This window comes from Eptatretus burgeri, chromosome 11 (assembly GCF_056783735.1).
Source record: "Eptatretus burgeri isolate ZD-2024b chromosome 11, Ebu_testis_v1, whole genome shotgun sequence".
In the NCBI taxonomy this organism is placed as follows: Eukaryota; Metazoa; Chordata; class Myxini; order Myxiniformes; family Myxinidae; genus Eptatretus; species Eptatretus burgeri.
This window is the reverse complement of record NC_140971.1, coordinates 60,005,353-60,023,914: the sequence shown is the minus strand read 5'-3', so window position 1 is coordinate 60,023,914 and position 18,562 is coordinate 60,005,353. Positions and strand designations below refer to the sequence as shown.

Here is an 18,562-nt window from a genome sequence, read left to right as displayed (position 1 = left end):
TTTTAATTAATAACAAAAAAGCAATCTGATCACGTGGTGTGACGGACTGTCGGGCAAGGATTGAATTTCACAGCAAAACCAGTTGTAATTTGGAATATCCATGATTACGTCAACCCGATGCGTTTGATGAAAGTGATTGTGGTTCTGCGGGCATCATGTTTGATGAGCTGCCCTGGGGGCAGCGCTCTCACAGAGTGAGCGAGCAATCGGAAACCAGGACGGAGCACGAGCCTGTGTGGACCTTTGGATGTGGTGATTGTACCAGTTTACATACAATACACCGCCACCGAAGGTCATTTACTCATCCTATTTTACCTTGAACATGGGGAATTTCAGTTTAATGTGTCTTGAAAGTGGGTTTTCTTTGGGTCCACGAACGGATTAATTCACTTCATTATTTCTTATTGGGAAAATATTTTTGGAATCCGAACTTTTTGCAATCCGAACAGCCTCCTGGAACGAATTAAATTGGGATTCTGGGGGCACCACGGTATAGACAAACACCTATACTCCGATCTCCAGCGGTAGCGCACGGTGGACGCACGGTCGACGCAGACTGCCACGGAGGCCATACGTAGGTGCACGACGGGCGTAGGGGAACCGTGTGTCGACCCTGCGTTGCCCGCAGGTAGTCACACAGACCGCAAGGCCACCGTACGGCGACCGTGGAAATAGTGCGGCCGCCGTAATTTTTTGGGGGTTGGGAAAATTCATTTTTCATTGAGAAGAGCTTACCGCAGCCGCACGAATAACGCAAGCCCACCGTACGCCCTACGTACGGTCGACGTGGAACACATCTATGTCATAGGTTGGCTTGTCGAATTGCTACGGCGAACGTAGAAATGAAAAAAAGCTATAACTACGCGCTATAATTCCACGGCGACCCTACGGCCTGTAAAATATAGCCAAATGGCTTGGGCCTCCCTGAGGCCACCTCAGTTTCTCTGCGGCCACCACACGTTTCTGTCAATTCAGAGGGCGTACGGCCGCCGTATCCTCGCCGTAGAGCAAATGTGACCGAGGCCTTAGCACATAACTTGCATAAGTCTTCTTGGATTGCTTTATACAGCGACTTTGGCTGGAGGAGCATGGGGGGGGGGGGGTCAATCATTTCTATAATCCCAGCCATCTGGGCCGATGCAGTCGATTCGGTGAGAGCTGATTGGCTATTCCCTTCATTCATAGGTGAGAGATGTGGGTGGGTCTTTCTTTATACATATATTGACTGTTTTTGACGTATGCACGTGGTACATGCTTGAGAGCCTCATTGGTATGCATTGCTGTCTGCACTATTGCTGATGATTCACCAATAAGTGATTAAACCGGTCTGGTAGTGAGGGGAGTGTATAGCATTGGGATTGCCGTGTGTACAATGTGCAAACGTCTTTATGGTTGTTGAGGAACTCTGGGAAGGGTTCGAAACAGCGTTTAACACTAACTTTGCGACACTTTGGCGAGAGTTGCATGGGAGATGGAGGAGGAGATTGGGACCATAAACTGTGCAGAGCGTTGGTGCTGCTTAAGCAGTCTTCTTGGCTATTGGGCACAATCCTGGAAGAGTCACCACTCCGACACATTATATCAGCATGCTGGCACTCATTTTGCCGACCTCGGAAGGATGAAAGGCCGAGTTAACTCCATCTGGTATAAATTCAACAGCTGAGCGGGATTTGAACTCAGGACTCAAGGATCCAAAGCACAACACCCCAACAATTAAGCTGACACCAGGCATGCATGGGATGGGTCAATCATATGTATATATATATACAGGGTGTCCCAAAAATGTACTCACATTTTGACTCCTCATAACTGGTTTTGAGCCAAAATGTGAGAACATTTTTTGGGACACCTTGTGTGTGTGTGTGTGTATATATATATATATATATATATATATATATATATATATATATATATATATATATATATATATATATATATATATACATACATATGTATGTATGTTTCTACGTATGTATATGTATATGCATAAATTTCGATATATGTATATGCATAATATATATATATATATATATATATATATATATATATATATATATATATATATAAATATTTCGGCACGCCCCTTTCTTTGTTCCACCATCAGATTTTTGTTACTGCATGAAATGAAACAAGCTTTGACATTTCTTCTTCTTCTTTCGGCTGCTCCCGTTAGGGGTCGCCACAGCGGATAATCCGTTATGATCCGCATACTGATTTGGCACGTTTTACGCCGGATGCCCTTCCTGACGCAACCCTGGTCACCTCTTACTACACAAGGATATGGTACACCTATTTTAACCGGGGTATACACCGGCCAAGTATACTGGTACTCATTTCGCCGACCTCGGAAGGATGACAGGCTGAGTCAACCCCCTCTGTATTAATTCAGTGGCCCAACGGGGCTTGAACTCAGGACCTTTTGGATCCCAAGCCGCTGCCCTCACCACTGCGCCAACACCAGGCTTCAAGCTTTGACATATATAGTAATGATATTATTGTCTTCCTTAAGAGGGCCCTCAAAATTCGTTTTGATGATAATGGTAGTTAAATCTTATTATTATCTATATTAATATTTCGGCACGCCCCTTTTTTTGTTCCACCATCAGATTTTTGTTACTGCATGAAATGAAACAAGCTTTGACATATATAGTAATCTGATGGTGGAACAAAGAAAGGGGCATGCTGAAATATTAATATAGATGATATTATTGTCTTCCTTAAGAGGCCCCTCAAAATTCGTTTTGATGATTATGGTAGTTAAACAGTTCATGTTCTCCATTTGCAAGATGGGAGGAATTATTGCACAAAAAAGAAATAAAAGTGTTTCCCATTTTTTAGAGGACCACCAAGATGAGTTCGTAAAACCTTTGTAGAGTATGTTATTATTAATCGCTATACGCCAGAGTAAATTGCTCGTTATTGAGCTGTCAATAAGCTATCAATCATAGACATATAATAAACTCACTTGAGTATTCATATCTACATGTCGGATATCATATCTACACATCATATTATATGTATTCATAGTATTCTACACTATGATTCATATCTACACATCATATCGGAGCCTGGTGTTGGCGCAGTGGTTAGGGCAGCGGCTTGGGATCCAAGAGGTCCTGAGTTCAAGCCCCGTTGAGCCACTGAATTAATACACCAGGGGGTTGACTCAGCCTGTCATCCTTCCGAGGTCGGCGAAATGAGCACCAGTATACTGGGCCGGTGTATACCCCGGTTAAAATAGGTGTACCATATCCCTGTGTCGTAAGAGGCGACCAGGGTTGCGTCAGGAAGGGCATCCGGCGTAAAACATGTGCCAAATCACTATGCGGATCATAATGGATGATCCGCTGTGGCGACCCCTAACGGGAGCAGCCGAAAGAAGAAGAAGAGGAGTATTCATATCTACATTTCAATGCGTAATATCAAGCGGTACCTTCATGATGACCTAATAAAACCGATCGTGATGCATTTTAAGGCTTTCCGAGAGCTTTGGAGAGATTACCTACACTCCCGCACGGTGCTGTTTTTATTATTCCTGCTGCATTTCATTAGAACATAGATCGTGGATGGATGCGCAGATCCCAGGAGAACAACTATAGCTGTACAGAACAATTCATATTATCGATGGATAAAAATGATATTTAATTGAAATTATAATAAATTGTTTATTTGAAATTTCTTCAAATTTTGTGAGTTTTTAGTTTGTTGTGAAATATGAGGTCCTCGGGTCTCCGCATCGTGGCGTGCAGGCTTAAGTCGTACTTCTGTTTACTACCGTAGAAAATCACAGAACCATCCGATCGACATGCTGTTAACATTTTCAGAATGAGCTAAAATCTACAAGATATGAATATGTACACGAAACTGATCCGGCCTTTTGGATCACTTTAAAGTAGGGTGCCCTGTAATTTTAATGCGCTCTATGGATCCTCCAGAACTCAGGAATGGTACACGTTGTGTAGTCACTAAACTACGTGGTAATGTCATCGAAGTGGAGCAACTGCAGGACAGTCGAAGGGGAGAACCTGAATGATAATTATCAATGGATAAAAATGATATAATATATTGTTTAAAATACATTCATGCTATCTGTCTTTTACCATATGTTGCCAGTGACGCCCGTCCAAGACGGGCACCTTTACTCGTATGTGTGTATGTATATATATATATATATATATATATATATATATATATATATATATATATATATATATATATGTGCATACATACGTGCATACACACAGATATGTATATGTATGTATGTATGTATGTATGTATGTATGTATATATGTGTATATGTATAAGCCTGGTGTTGGTGTAGTGGTTAGGGTAGCTGCTTGGGATCCAAAAGCTCCTGAGTTCAAGCCCCGTTGGCTGCTTGAATTAATACACACCAGGAGGTTGACTCAGCCTGTCATCCTTCTGAGGTCGGCGAAGCGAGTACCAGTGTACTGGGCCCGGTGTATGCCCCGGTTAGAATAGGTGTACCATATCCCTGTGTCATAAGAAGCGACCAGGGTTGCGTCAGGAAGGGCATCCGGCGTAAAAACTAAGCCAAATCACTATGCGGATCAGATGAATGATTCGCTGTGGCGACCCCTAACGGGAGCAGCCGAAAGAAGAAGAAGAAGACGAAGATATAGATATAGACACATATATATATATATATATATATATATATATATATATATATATATATATATATATGTATATATATGTGTGTGTGTGTGTGTGTGTGTGTGTGTGTGTGTGTGTGTGTGTGTGTGTGTGTGTGTGTGTGTGTGTGTGTGTGTGTGTGTGTGTGTGTGTGTGTGTGTGTGTGTGTGTGTGTGTGTGTGTGTGTATGCACGTATGTACGTATGTATATCTATACACACACGTATATACACACATCTATCTATAATTCCAACAATGTGTGTATCTGTGTGTGTGTGTGTGTGTGTGTGTGTGTGTGTGTGTGTGTGTGTGTGTGTGTGTGTGTGTGTGTGTGTGTGTGTGTGTGTGTGTGTGTGTGTCTGTGACCACTGTTTCTCGACAACCACTGGTTCGACCAAATTGAAACTTGCCAGGTATATTGCTGGGGACCTGAGTATGTGCCGTTTCAAGGTTTGATATTAATCGGACAAGTGCTTCCCAAGTTATGGCCATTTATTTACCAAACCAATAACAGGACACATTGCTGCATAGGCGTGGCAGATGGGGAAAGGGTGCCATTTAGTTACTAATGACAGGACACGTTGCTGCGTTGGTGTGGCCGATGGGGAAGAGATCATGAGCCGCGTTCCCCATTACGGGTTACAACGTACGGACTTCCGGATAGTGATGACCTGGTGTATTCTAATCTTCCACGGTTTTTATTTGAAAACATCAATTATAAATTGAAAACACCTCACTGCTGTGTAACCACCATGTATTAAAAACACCTCACTGCTGTGTAACCACCACGTATTAAAAACACCTCACTGCTGTGTAACTGAAACGTATTAAAAACACCTCACTGCTGTGTAACTGCAACGTATTAAAAACACCTCACTGCTGTGTAACTGCCACATAAAAAAATATTCCACGGTTCCCAAATTTTTGGGTTCCATATTGAATTTATAACCAATTGGGGTTGAGTATGCGCTGAATGAAAATATTGTATTTGTTTTTTTTCCATCATTATAAGCACCATCAATCAAATCACAGTGAATTAACACTGAATTTATTCCTGAGGATATTTGAATGACATTATCACTGTAAAACGTCCCATTAGTTTCAATCTTTTTTGAGGAGAAACCCAATAACTCTCTAAATGAATTAGGTCAGGTCAGGTATGGGAGCATGTGCCAGAACAGCGCGTCGCTGCGTCCACTTTCCGCCGGTACTCCAGGGGCCTCCGTCTGGCCATCCCCCAGACAGATGCCAGGCCCATCCCCATCTCCTTGAGATGATGGTCAACCTGCTGCAACCATGAGGCACGTGGTCGGCCCACTGGCCTCCTCCACTCATGAGACTCCCTCGCTGAGAGAATCTGGTGAGCAGGATCAGCGTCAGGAAAACGAGCCACATGTCCATACAGCCGCAGCTGACGCTCACGGACTATGCAGGTAACAAATCTCATCCGAGTCTCTCTCAGCAACCGCTCGTTGGACACAAAATCCAACCAGCGATAGCCAAGGATTCTCCGAAGAGACCTGGTACCAAAGGAATTAAGTCTCCGTCTCAGATCCTTGGTCAAAGTCCAAGTCTCGCACCCATAGAGCAAGACTGGAAGTACCAAGGACCTGAAGACTCGGACTTTCGTCCTCCCGCACAGGTACCGGCAGCGCCACACCCCATGATCCAGTGAATCCATGACTCCCCAGGCCCGACCCAGACGTCTATTGACCTCCGGCTCACAACCTGCGGAGACATGAATATCACTGCCAAGGCAAGTGAATCTATCCACGACCTCAACATCCTCACCACAAACAGACACAGACAGGACAGCAGCATCCAAGATGTCACCGAAAGCCTGGATCTTTGTTTTGACCCAAGAAATCCGTAATCCCAACGGCTCCGACTCCTCATTCAGCACCTCGAGGGCCCCCAAGAGGATGTCTAAAGTCTCCGCAAAGATGACTGCATCATCTGCAAAATCAAGGTCCGAGATCTTGACATTGCCAAACGATGCACCGCAACTTGATCTCTCCGACATCCTCCCAAAAATCCAGTCCATACAAGTGCTGAAAAGTGTGGGGGCAAGTACACATCCCTGACGAACTCCAGTAACAACTGGAAATAAGTCAGAGGCGGTACCACCACACTTCACAGCACTCTCAGTACCAGAGTAGAGTTCAGACATCAGATCGATCAGTTTCGGTGGCACCCCACGAAGACCAAGAATCCTCCAGAGGACATCCCGATTCACTGAATCGAACGCTTTACAGAGATCAACATAGGCTGCAAGCAGCCCCTGCCGAAACTCTCGTCTGCGTTCGGTGAGGACACGAAGTGCAAGGATACGGTCAATCGTTGACCTATTTGGTGTAAAGCCTGACTGCTCTGGACGCTGGTGCTCAAGCAGATGGTGGCGAACCCTATCAAGAATTATCCGAGCAAAGACCTTGCCCGGCACTGAGAGCAGCGTCACCCCTCGGTAGTTGTTGCAGTCTTGGCGATCACCCTTCCCTTTCCAGAGTTTAAATGAATTATCAATTGTGAAATCAACCTTGTAGTTATTTTTAACTTTAATTGTTGATTTTGAAGTATGTTTTTGAATGTTTATAACAATATTTTTTGGTTCATCACCCTGTTCTTTCATAAGACGAGCAATTTCGGAAGATATTTGAGAAATCTCATATGCTCCGGGTGAGGCTGTTATCGTTTTGTATCCACTTCCCGGATTATAACTAAACTTGTCATTTTTCTCGGTTATATTAAATAAGGTATTATAAGTTTCCATGGACAATAAAGATGCCTCATATTCTTTTGTTGTGTCAAGTTGTAGTGGGTATGGGAATGAAGATGTGTGGTCGCTTGTTGTGAAATTGAAACTAAGGATTGTGCTTCTCATCTTATTTAATATGAGATAAAATGTCTTTATATTGATATTTATTAATTATTTTCATGTTCATCAACTGGTCTAAAATGGCTGATGCTTCATTAAAACAATTGTTATTTCCAGCCTTCTTACTGCCTAACAACAATAACAGTCTATTAACTAATTGCGATGGGTCATTTGGAAGAAAACTAACACCTGAACCAAGGATACTTAAAGCCTGAATAATGTGTTTCTCCTTCTCATTCTTCCTACTTTTACCAGAAAGAATAACCTTATAATTTAGAGTGTTCAGCAGATCAATATATACTCTATCATCATTATTTTCCATATCCAATGGTTTATCAATATACTTTGATTCATCCCTCACAGTTGAACCTTGTCTTCCATCTTTTGTGAGAAGAAACATTAATCTCGGAGTTAGTTTAACAGGGGGTTGAGCAGAACCCAAGAACCTTAATTCATCATTAAATATCAATACCTTTTCTTGAACAAGATGAAATATTGCTGATTGTTCTGTTGGAATGAGTCCTGCTTTGGTTTTTGAATCCGCTGAATATTCATTGTTTTGAACAGCATTCACAATATAATCAGGGGGTTGATTAATCTCTTCCAGTTGTTGAAATAAACCTTCATCATCATATTCTAATTCTCCTAAATGCTCTAATTCTTCCTCCGTCATTTGATCAAAATCTTTTAACATTTTAAGTTTTTTAGGAGTATATTCTACTGTGGGAACTGTGGAAACATCTTTCATTTTTTCTTGGGAAGTTTTTAAAAGTGGTTTAAAAAATTTCTCTTGTTTTCTTTCAAATGCTTCTTCGCCCGTTAGTTTCTGTCTGCGTTTCTTCTTTATGTCTTCCTGTTGTTTTACAACTTTTGAAACCAACTCTTGATGTTCCTTAAATCTTCTTGCTCTTTCTTTTGCATCCTTTATTTATTGTAAAATATAACTTAATGAATTGTAAAGATCAACAGGGAAATTTTCCTTTTCTTCATCATTCAAGTAGATGTGTTCAAATAAATCCTTTTCTTTAAATATTTCATCAAATTCTTTATTAACATTAATGCGAGTTGTAATTTCTTCTTCACTAATCCTTGCATCTCTGCTTTTCATATGTTTGCATTGAGTTTCTTCATCAACATCAAAACCGAATGATAAAATCTTCACTCCGCTCAGATATTTAATAATTTGTCTCGTTCCTTCTGGATTAGTTTCTAATATCCCAACACCACCAGATTTTAGTTTCCTTAACTCACTCTTACAATGTGAATATTTTGTTGTACCAAGAGAAACCTCCTCAAATATTTGTCCTTCATTCCTCAATCGCATATGTTCCTCCACTGAAATATAGTGATAATCTTCACCTTTTACTTCTCCAGGTCTTATTGCTCTAGTTGTTGTTGATACAATGCGTATCACGGGGTGTTTTTAAAGTAAATTTACAATATTCTCATTTGTACTACACAAGAACCTTGATTTATGAAAGTTTTTTTCCAGAAGCAGATTTACCCACAAGATTTATAATAATAGTTGTCATTTATATATGTAATTGTTTATAAAACAAAAAATATATCCCTTAATATCTCATCTTGTTTCACAACAATATATTTATATTTTTCAGTCGTGTGCTTCATGTAATCCTCAAATTTCTTTTTACTACATAATGTAGAACAATTATCTCTCCAAAAATTATTGATATCTATTGAATTTAACTTGAATAAAATAAAAGTATTAGCATTGTTTCTGATGGAACGACGAGGAAGTTGAAAGTACGATTGACTAAGATAAATACAATTACAAGAAGAATGTCTCCCTCTTGTGTAGTTGCTGTCCATTACCGTTTTGGTTTCTCTCATTAACACAATCATCAAAGATAACGAGGTTCTTTTTTGATTTATCCAAATCTTGGGGAGACGGTATATCATCCGTATTATCACTAAGAATACAAGTTATAGGATTTGATTTCTTTTTACATCTCTGTGTATCACAAAATAGTTGAATTATATCTTCAATGTTATAATCATTTAGGTTTTTTTGACGTTTAAATAAACCGATTATATCTTCTTTTTGAAGACCAGCATTAAAACCTTGTGAGAGTAGTTGATACTCTGGTTGAAAACTTGACTTTGTGAAAATTATTAAATTATCATAATCTAAAAAGTTGGGAGTGAGGAGCATTTTTAAAAGTAAGCAGGTTTTTCCACATCCACTTGAACCAACTATGAGACATCTTAATGAATTTGGGAGATTTTTATGGTTGTTAAATTTTATCTTATTCTCCCAAATGGGTAAAAAATCATTCATTTATATATTTGGAAAACAGGTTATTTAATTTATTATTGGCTTTTTTAGAAACTCTATATTTTATCCTAAGTTCAGGTTTAATTTCAAGATAATCCATTATTTTATTTATACAATATCTTGTGTTGATATTTCCCTGAAAATTACATCCATGAATAATATATAACAACAATCCTTTGAACATTTCTCTTATACGTTCAGTTTCTTCCCTTGTAAGGAAAGGTGTGTTATCACCCTCATACTTTACATTCATTTCTCTAATCAATCTTGTAAAGTAATTCATTTTTGGTGTAAATCTAAAAGAATTATTTTCCTTTTTATATTTTTATTATCATTAATTAGAAGATAATCACAGAATATACATTGTTTATAGGCTTTTGACTCTGTGTTTAATCCCCGTCTTTCACACGCAGGACAATTCTCAAATTTGTCATATGGAGAATCAGGAAAGTCTAGCATATTTATAAAGTAAAACTTTACTTAAACTGAAATTCATCTACACTTTCAGTTGTATATTGACTCATATTTAATAATATTACCATCGATATCGATATACTTTTTTTCATTATCAGATTCAACGACAACATTTTTTATATTAAAGGTAATTTTAAAATGATCGTTAATTACTATTGAACGAAATATCATTTCACCTGATATATTAGCATCCTTTATTTCATCAGGATTTACATCTTTAGGGTTGTTGAAAAAAATACAAATTTCTCCTTGCATATTACAGATGGTCTTATCTTTTCTTTCTAAAGCTTTATCTATAAGGTTTTTGTTTTTTGATACTTTTTCTTGTTTCATTGCTTTTTCTAGTTTTGAATATATTACTAGAAGGAGAGGAGAAACTTTTGTTAGAGACACTTTAATTGATGTTCTACCAGGTATACTAAAAGCCCTTCCACTGAAGGAAATTGAAGAACTCATATTATTTACCATAATAGTTTTTATCCAATAGTTGTTATATTTATCTTTGTTCAATTTTACATCCTTGACATATTTCTCAGTATCTTTAACAAATGAAGAGATTGATTGAAACTTGTCTTTTGTGTCTTGAAACATTGTATTTATTAAGTGAAAAAGTTGGAGGATAAAATGGTTTTAAGCACAGATTCACCTGTAAAATAAACGAAATTTTCATCAAGAAAATTTTAGTTTAAGCAAAGATTTATTATGTAAATATGGTGAATACAACATACTGCGATGTTTGTAATCAGAAATATAAACATTATAGAAAACACCTCCGAACCAACAAACACACATTTAATCTGTTTCATAAAATATCTCCTCTTGAGTTGGAAAGAAAACATTGTGATATCTGCTCAAAGGATGTTTTGAAGAGTAGTTATAATAGACATGTTCAATCACAAAAACACAAGAAAAATGAGTTTAAAGTAAAGGGAGACTATTATATTGAAAACACTGATGGGGCATTTAAAGGGAATATAAAAATAAGGATTTTTCAATTTGGAGAACCCGGTCCATCATCAATAGCTGAATCAATTGAAATAGTGAAACGTGATGTTGAAAAAGTTATTAAAAAGACATTAAAAGAAATGAAAACTTTAAAGTTTTTATGGGAGTGAAAATGAATATGAAAAGACAAGATGAAGAACAAACTCCTTATATGAGAACAGATCTTCATTTTATAACATCATTTCAAGATTTTTTGAATAGTGGGGTTTATGAAGAACTATCAAGACAAGAGGAGGATGTTGATAATACAGTGGGAGGAAGTGGATTCAATATTTAAAAAATCATCTTTTTAGATATACACATTCTAAAAACAAACCCTCTTAAAGCTTCTTCTTATATTGAATTACCAAAAGAAATAAAACTAAAGAAGGCAGTTGTTAATATTAAGAACAATGATAATAAATGTTTTCTCTGGTCTGTTCTTGCTCACTTTCATCCACCAAAATGTAATTCAGAAAGAGTAAAACAATATATGAAATATGAGAATACCTTGGACATTAAAGATTTTAAATTCCCAATGCCACTAACAGATATTCCTAAATTTGAGAAAAAGAATAATCTTTCTATTAATGTATATGGATTAACGGATACAAACAAAGTTCAAATATTAAAAATTTCAAACAACTATAAAAATGAAGAAACACACATTGATCTTTTATATTTTAGTGTTGGAAAGAATTCACATTACACATACATCAATAATTTATCAAGATTAATCTCTTCTCAGGTATTCAGAACAGCAAACAAAATATATCCTTGTAAGCGATGTCTTAATTCATTTCATACAAAAGAACGATTAGAACAACATTCAAAATATTGTAGTAATCATAAATCAGCTGTAATTACAATGCCTAAACCTGGTGAAAAGATTTCTTTTGAAGATTATCATAAATCTATCATGCACCCATTTGTGATATACGCTGATTTTGAGTGTATCCTTAAAAAGATTAATACTGCTTCTCCTAATCCAAAAGAATCATATACAAATAAATATCAAAAACATATTCCTTGTGGTTTCTGTTATTATATCAAATCATCTGTTGGAGAAAAGTATAACAAACTTGAACATTATCGTGGAAAAAAAGCTTCACAAGAGTTTGTAAAACGATTAGAAAAGGATTGTGTAAGACTCACTAAATTAATGAAAGAAACAAATGAACCGATGAAATTAACCAAAGAAGAAAAATTAGAATTTAGAAAGAACAATTAGGGTATGCGTGAAAATTGACGAAAATTGAAGGCCCCCTAGCGACCAGGTGAGTGCATCGATACGAATGAAACGTTGCAGGTTCATGGTACTCAATGAGTACTACAACTTTGCCTCAGGACATATTGACCGATTTCGCTTAGGTCAAGGGCCAAAGGTCAATTAGTGCAAAAATCGATAATTTGCGAGACCTGGAGGTGCCTTCGCGCCAAATGCTACTCCTCCTAGGGTTATGGTCGGATGGTCATGAAAAGTCACACTAATCGTCTGGAATACATTGTGCACAAACGATCGAGCCGGATTTTCGATTTAGATCTTTGTTCACCCACAGCACCCCCTCGAACTTTGGGGATTTCCGATTTCAAACCGCATTTTCGGTACTTTTCATTCAAATGGATACCAAGTAGTTATCAGTAGATGGAACTGGATGAGATTTGATATGCATAATCTTAAGGTGATTCCCTATCCGCTATATGACATCCATTTTGCTCTATATCTTATAGTTTCCATGCTCGGCGACCCATCGCTGCCCACCGGCTTTTGTGTGTATATATATATATATATATATATATATATATATATATATATATATATATATATATATATATATATATATATATATATATATATATGTCATCAAAATGAAGAATGGGTACCCTCATTGGCTGTGGGTACTATCATGTGCTGGCATGCAGTTATGCCACTGAAGTCGTGTTCAATGAAGGACTTTGTTGTTAACGTTAGTGATTGACGAATTATGTGCATATAACTCTGTGAATTAATTCTGAATCCAGCTCGATAGTTGCATCATTACCGAGACACAACTGCACCATTGATGCATTGCCTCTGATGCAATTCCCCATCTAGGTTGGAGCAGAAATTTGTAATTTGCTCATGGAATGGCGATAGCTTGCCTTCTCTTCACGAGCAGCACCATGGATCTTTAATGTCTATCACTGAATGCTGGCAGAACAGAAGTGAGTGTGGCCTGTGCTTACTTGGGTAATTTAGACTCCATGAAACATATAGAGGACTGTCAAGGCACGATTCATAGCTGGTATCTTCGCCTGAGTTTCCCTTTGTCATTATCTGTACACAACGTTTAAGTAAATATGAAAAAAAAACCTCCACAGTTTCACACCTTTTGCGCTTGCTGACCCAGCGCTCCGACTGCACCGAAAGATAACTGGTGCTGCTGATCCATGAACCGCTGCTCGTCGGGGACAAGCCCGATACGTCGCTTGCCTCACTGTCCGAGGAGCGCGTGGGCACACCGTCCACACTGCGCTGGTGGGTCACGCGTGGCTACGGGCAGCAGGAATGGTTAAAGACTTGACAGTGAAGGGTAAACTCAACAAGGGAGCATAACTTGGATGTTCCAATCAGACAAATATTGTTTGTTCAAGCGGAAGATAGGTGCTGCCAAAGCAGTTTCTTTGGAAGGAGGAGGCCAAATGGTTTGTTGTTATGTTTCCAAAGGTAAATAACATGGATGGGGTAACCACACACAACGGCTGAATCCTTTGGAAGGGCACAATGGCTTAGTTAACATCCACATGCAAGTGATATAAATCAAAATAGCCTGTTTGAAATCCCACATCGGAAAGGATGGCACACCTGAAGTACAAAACCTCGCCTGCGAAGCACCAGGATGACAGCTTATAGTCGAGTAAACAACTTCAGGAATCAAACCCACACTAAACAAATCAGATATGCGCTACCTACATCTGAGCTATTGTTCCAACCATGAGTAATTAATTAATCCACAAAATTCACAGCAAAATATCGACTTTTGCCCCAGTGTGCCTGCTATAAAATGGTTGCAACAAACGGACAAGCAAACAAGGTGCATGCAAATCCTCAGTGTGAACACTGACTTTGGTGAATACGTCTGCTTCCAGTTCAAGACTCGATCCTGACGTTGTCGACTGCCGATACTTGCTCTTGGCCACCGAGCCCTGCTGACTTCGTTCATCAACATCGCCTGTCGGGGGAAGCATTTACCTCTCACTGCAAGAATAACAATATATAGGCATTATTATATTGCTTTGCTTGATTAACATGTATGAGTGAGCAGACCCTTACAACAATCTTCTGTATGCTCTCATGAGACATCACAGAAATATGATGACTATCCCAGCAGGTCAAGTGAGAAGTTTTATTCAAGGTTATACAATTTGTTATAACTGTGTTGGTATCATCGTTTTTTTCAGCAGGAAGTTTATCGATTCTTAATTCCCATAAAACAACACGTTGATTTGAGATTGCTGGTAAACGGAAACCATTACCTCGATCACATGATGGCATCTGAGGTAGTTGCCGACCTCTCCGGTGGGGAGTCTGGCCATCTGTGGTGGAATTGTTCCACGTTGATGGGACCCTGGAACACCACAGATTTATGCAGACAAGTTAGCACCTCAACAGAAGCACAAACTTCTCAAGCATTCTGTCTTTTCCTCTTTTACTACTTTTTAACTCAAGCTCAACTGGAGCACAATCGAAGGAAGACTGGGTATGCCTCTGTTCAAATCCCATTTTTACAGAATGCAAACATATTGTTGTGTCCACGCCGATTGGCCTGATGCTGGATGGATGGACCGAACTGGCTTTTGCTCCCTTGGACTGTGTTCGAAATATGGCGGCTTTGCACGTTTAGGAATCGCAAGAAGCACACGAGACTCTCAACTCTTTTAAAACCAATGGGTATATTTCCTGAACAAATAACATTGGATGGTGATCAAACAGTGGAGACGATGACGGGTTGAGGTGGGGATGAAAGAGGGAACACGGAATCGATAAATCATTATATACAATGAGCTACAAAACCTATAGCGACACACATGAGATTCAAGCACAGACAGAGATGGGGAACGAGAACTGGGTGAGCCTCAGCTCTGCTGGTGAACGAAGAGGGAGCAGGTCCAGAGGCTGGCGAGATGAACTGACGATGAGGCAGGTGACGAAACACCTGGGAAGGGCGATGAAGACACACAAGCAGGAACCAGGGATGACAAAGTAGGCACAACAAACAGGGCAACGTCAAGAACAGGAACAGGAGAAGGTATGCACACGAGAAGGAAGGAAGGCAGCCAGGCGGTCATGCAGCACTGACAGGGCAACTGTTTCCTCTCCACACTATCTCCTTTTCCTTCTTCTCCTCCTCCGAGATGATCCCAACTCTCCTGACTCTCATGTCGAGCTCTCCTCCGAGGTCCCAAAACTCTGCCCTCTTGGGGCAATCCATGGCTCCGTCCCTCGGGAGGCAATGAAAAGCTTCGCCCCTCTTGGGAGGCGATCCATGCTCTGCCCTCCTCTCTTCCACCAGGAGCTCTTTTTTATATTATTTTTTATTTTTTTATTTTTACACTTCAGAACTGGTCTCCTATTGGAAATCAGCCAACATGAGAGCATTACATAAAAAAGATACAAAAACAGATCCCCTTAACCACAGCTCAATTAGCTTACTGCACTTCCGATCATCAGCAGGGTCATGGAATCCATCATCACAGTTGACATAAAATCATTCCTTTTCTCCAACAGCCTCATCTCAGATCATCAATTCCAATTCAGACCTGGTCAATCTACCTTGGGCATGCTGATTCTACTCTCCCAACAATGGTGGAGGCCTCCAATTTCAGACACGAGATCAGGGCCATCTCCATGGATATATTGTTGCGGGCCGGGTATTGGCTGCGAGCACGACCACGAGGTGGAGCAGTAGGGTCGACTCTGCCGAACACCCGGAATTTAGATCGTACCTTTCGGAAAACTCCGATGGTACGGGTCCCTTACCGGACTGTGAATCGTCAATAATTCCACCACGTGGTACAGGGTTATTTGCCAAACTTCAAAATACCTAGAGACCACGGGGCGAGTTATCGAGTATTCACAACCTTGACGGCACTAGTACGGGACGAGCCGTATGCGCACTCAACGGGTGCGTGACCCGAGCGGATGGTCACCGAGCTTATGTCGGTCCCAAATGCACACCACTACGGCAACAATGGCCTTTCTAATTCCCCAACACGCACCGCGTTAAACCAATAAAAGAAACACAAAAACGAGCTGATACATTTAACAAATAGGGTATTTATTAACAGTCGGTGGGGAAGGAGGGAAGCACATCAGGGCAGAGTTATCACGACTAACAATAGATGCAAGGCAAATAATGTACAGCAAAGGCACTTAACAATTTACTACTTAAAGACGGGCCCACTGACAGACACACACACACACAGATACCCAGAAGGACATGGGCCTGTCCACCTCATGTGGTTTGGCTGACACGACCGAACCAGGCCAGCGAGAGGTGATGTTAGAACCAGGCACCAGCGAGGGGCGATAATAGAACCAGGCACCAGCGAAAGGCGATAATATAACCAGGCGCCAGCGAGCCGTGATCAGACTCCTGAGATCCGTTCAGCGCTCGTCCTGACAACCAAAAACTCTTCCTCTTCACCCGATTGTACCACAACCTTATTCACCCTTGTCCAGAGGGCGGGAGGGGGGGCGCCGCCTCCTCCATCCCTGCTTTCCCTCACTGGACGGTTTTGGCGTGCAAAGTGCGCTCGTCGCCCTGTCATTGACCAAAACGGGCGCCAAGGCTGTTGATTGGACCAGGGGGGCGTGACGGCCGTCGTTGCGGACCACCCTCCAAACAGGCAGAGGAACATTATCCTGCGTGGACTCCGCCCACATACTTGCTGACACGCACGTAGGCAATGGCATCGGTCAGAGCGGGGTGAAGGGAAGGGTGATGCTGATGTTGTTGTAGACAATGTTGGTGGTGTAAAAATAAAAGAAAACCCTGACTATCAAAATAACTCCGCAGCGCATGAACATTTAATGACCCATTAAACAAGGGAAAGGGAGCTATCTAACCACATTTACTTATCGAAATAACTGAGCTATAGGACCTGTATGTTGAGTGCTCATGGCTTCCAGATTCGAAACAATATCTCGAAATTTTGATGCAGTCGAGCATCCTGCCTTGCTCTCCAAACTGTCTGCCAATGGAATCCAAGGCCAACTCCACTCTTGGATGACTGACTTTCTCCACTTTCATAGTCAACGTGTGGCTCTCAAAGGACCCCTTTATTCTCCTCTCCCTGTCAAGGCTGGAGTACCTCAAAACAGAGTTGTAGGCCCCATATTCCTAATCTTCATCAATGACCTCACTCTCTGGAAAATCTTCTTCATCTCTTTGCTGATGATTCCACTCTCTGCCATGCCAGCTCTCATCCTTCTGACAGACAGGCAGCAGCCTCTTCCCTCTCCTCAAACCAGAACAAAAACACAAACTGATCAAACATAATTTTGCTTATGTATCCATATTATCCACCCTTTGCGTTTTCCCTTACCTCTCATCATTACCTGTATCCCTTGTTTGTCAAGCTCCATAAAAATTCTCCCTCCGCCCAGCCGTTGGTGTTTCCCCCTTTCTCTTGCTGTTCCCTTCGTTCTGTTGTATCCCGATTTGTCATGTGCAATATCTCTACCACGAGCTTAGACCATGTTTATATATGTATATATATATATATATATATATATATATATATATATATATATATATATATATATATATATATATATATATATGTATATATATATATATATATATATATGTATATATATATATATATATTGAAATATGTATAGCTTTTTTTCCCCCACAATTTCCCGATATTCGCAGAATTTTACAGGAACGTATTATCCCCCGTGAATAGCGGGGTCTGGCAGTATATTATCATGTGCTGGTAATATCGACTTCACACAAAGTAAATGTTTGTGGATTTTTGTACAGTAAATAAAAATTATTGAAGTAATCAACACCAGTTAAATTAATGCTCGTGACAAGAAACTACAAGAAAAGTTGAAAATTCGTGAACATGTGAAATTATAGCTTTTTTATCAGCTTGTTTGCTTGCTTGAACATGTATTAGTGGGTTTTGAATGGTGTCAAGGAAGAAATTTTCAAAACAACAGTGTGTGAAGCTTTAAGCTCTGTGAGAAGGACACATTGTGAAGAAAATAGGAGAAAAGCTGAAGA

At 39.9% G+C, this 18,562-nt stretch overlaps 1 protein-coding gene across 3 annotated transcripts in view; it reads right to left on the bottom strand.

Moving 5' to 3' along the window:
- The window catches only part of LOC147017197 (regulating synaptic membrane exocytosis protein 2-like), a 352,541-nt gene that overhangs the window by 48,034 nt on the left and 285,945 nt on the right, over positions 1-18,562 (bottom strand). For all 3 annotated transcript variants that reach the window (XM_085846651.1, XM_085846649.1, XM_085846650.1), the window contains exons 18-20: positions 14,802-14,893; positions 14,391-14,497; positions 13,655-13,818 (exon numbers count right to left, since the gene is read on the bottom strand). In XM_085846651.1, the coding sequence (XP_085702777.1) occupies positions 13,655-13,818; positions 14,391-14,497; positions 14,802-14,893 (363 nt within the window). The remainder of the gene's footprint in view (positions 1-13,654; positions 13,819-14,390; positions 14,498-14,801; positions 14,894-18,562) is intronic.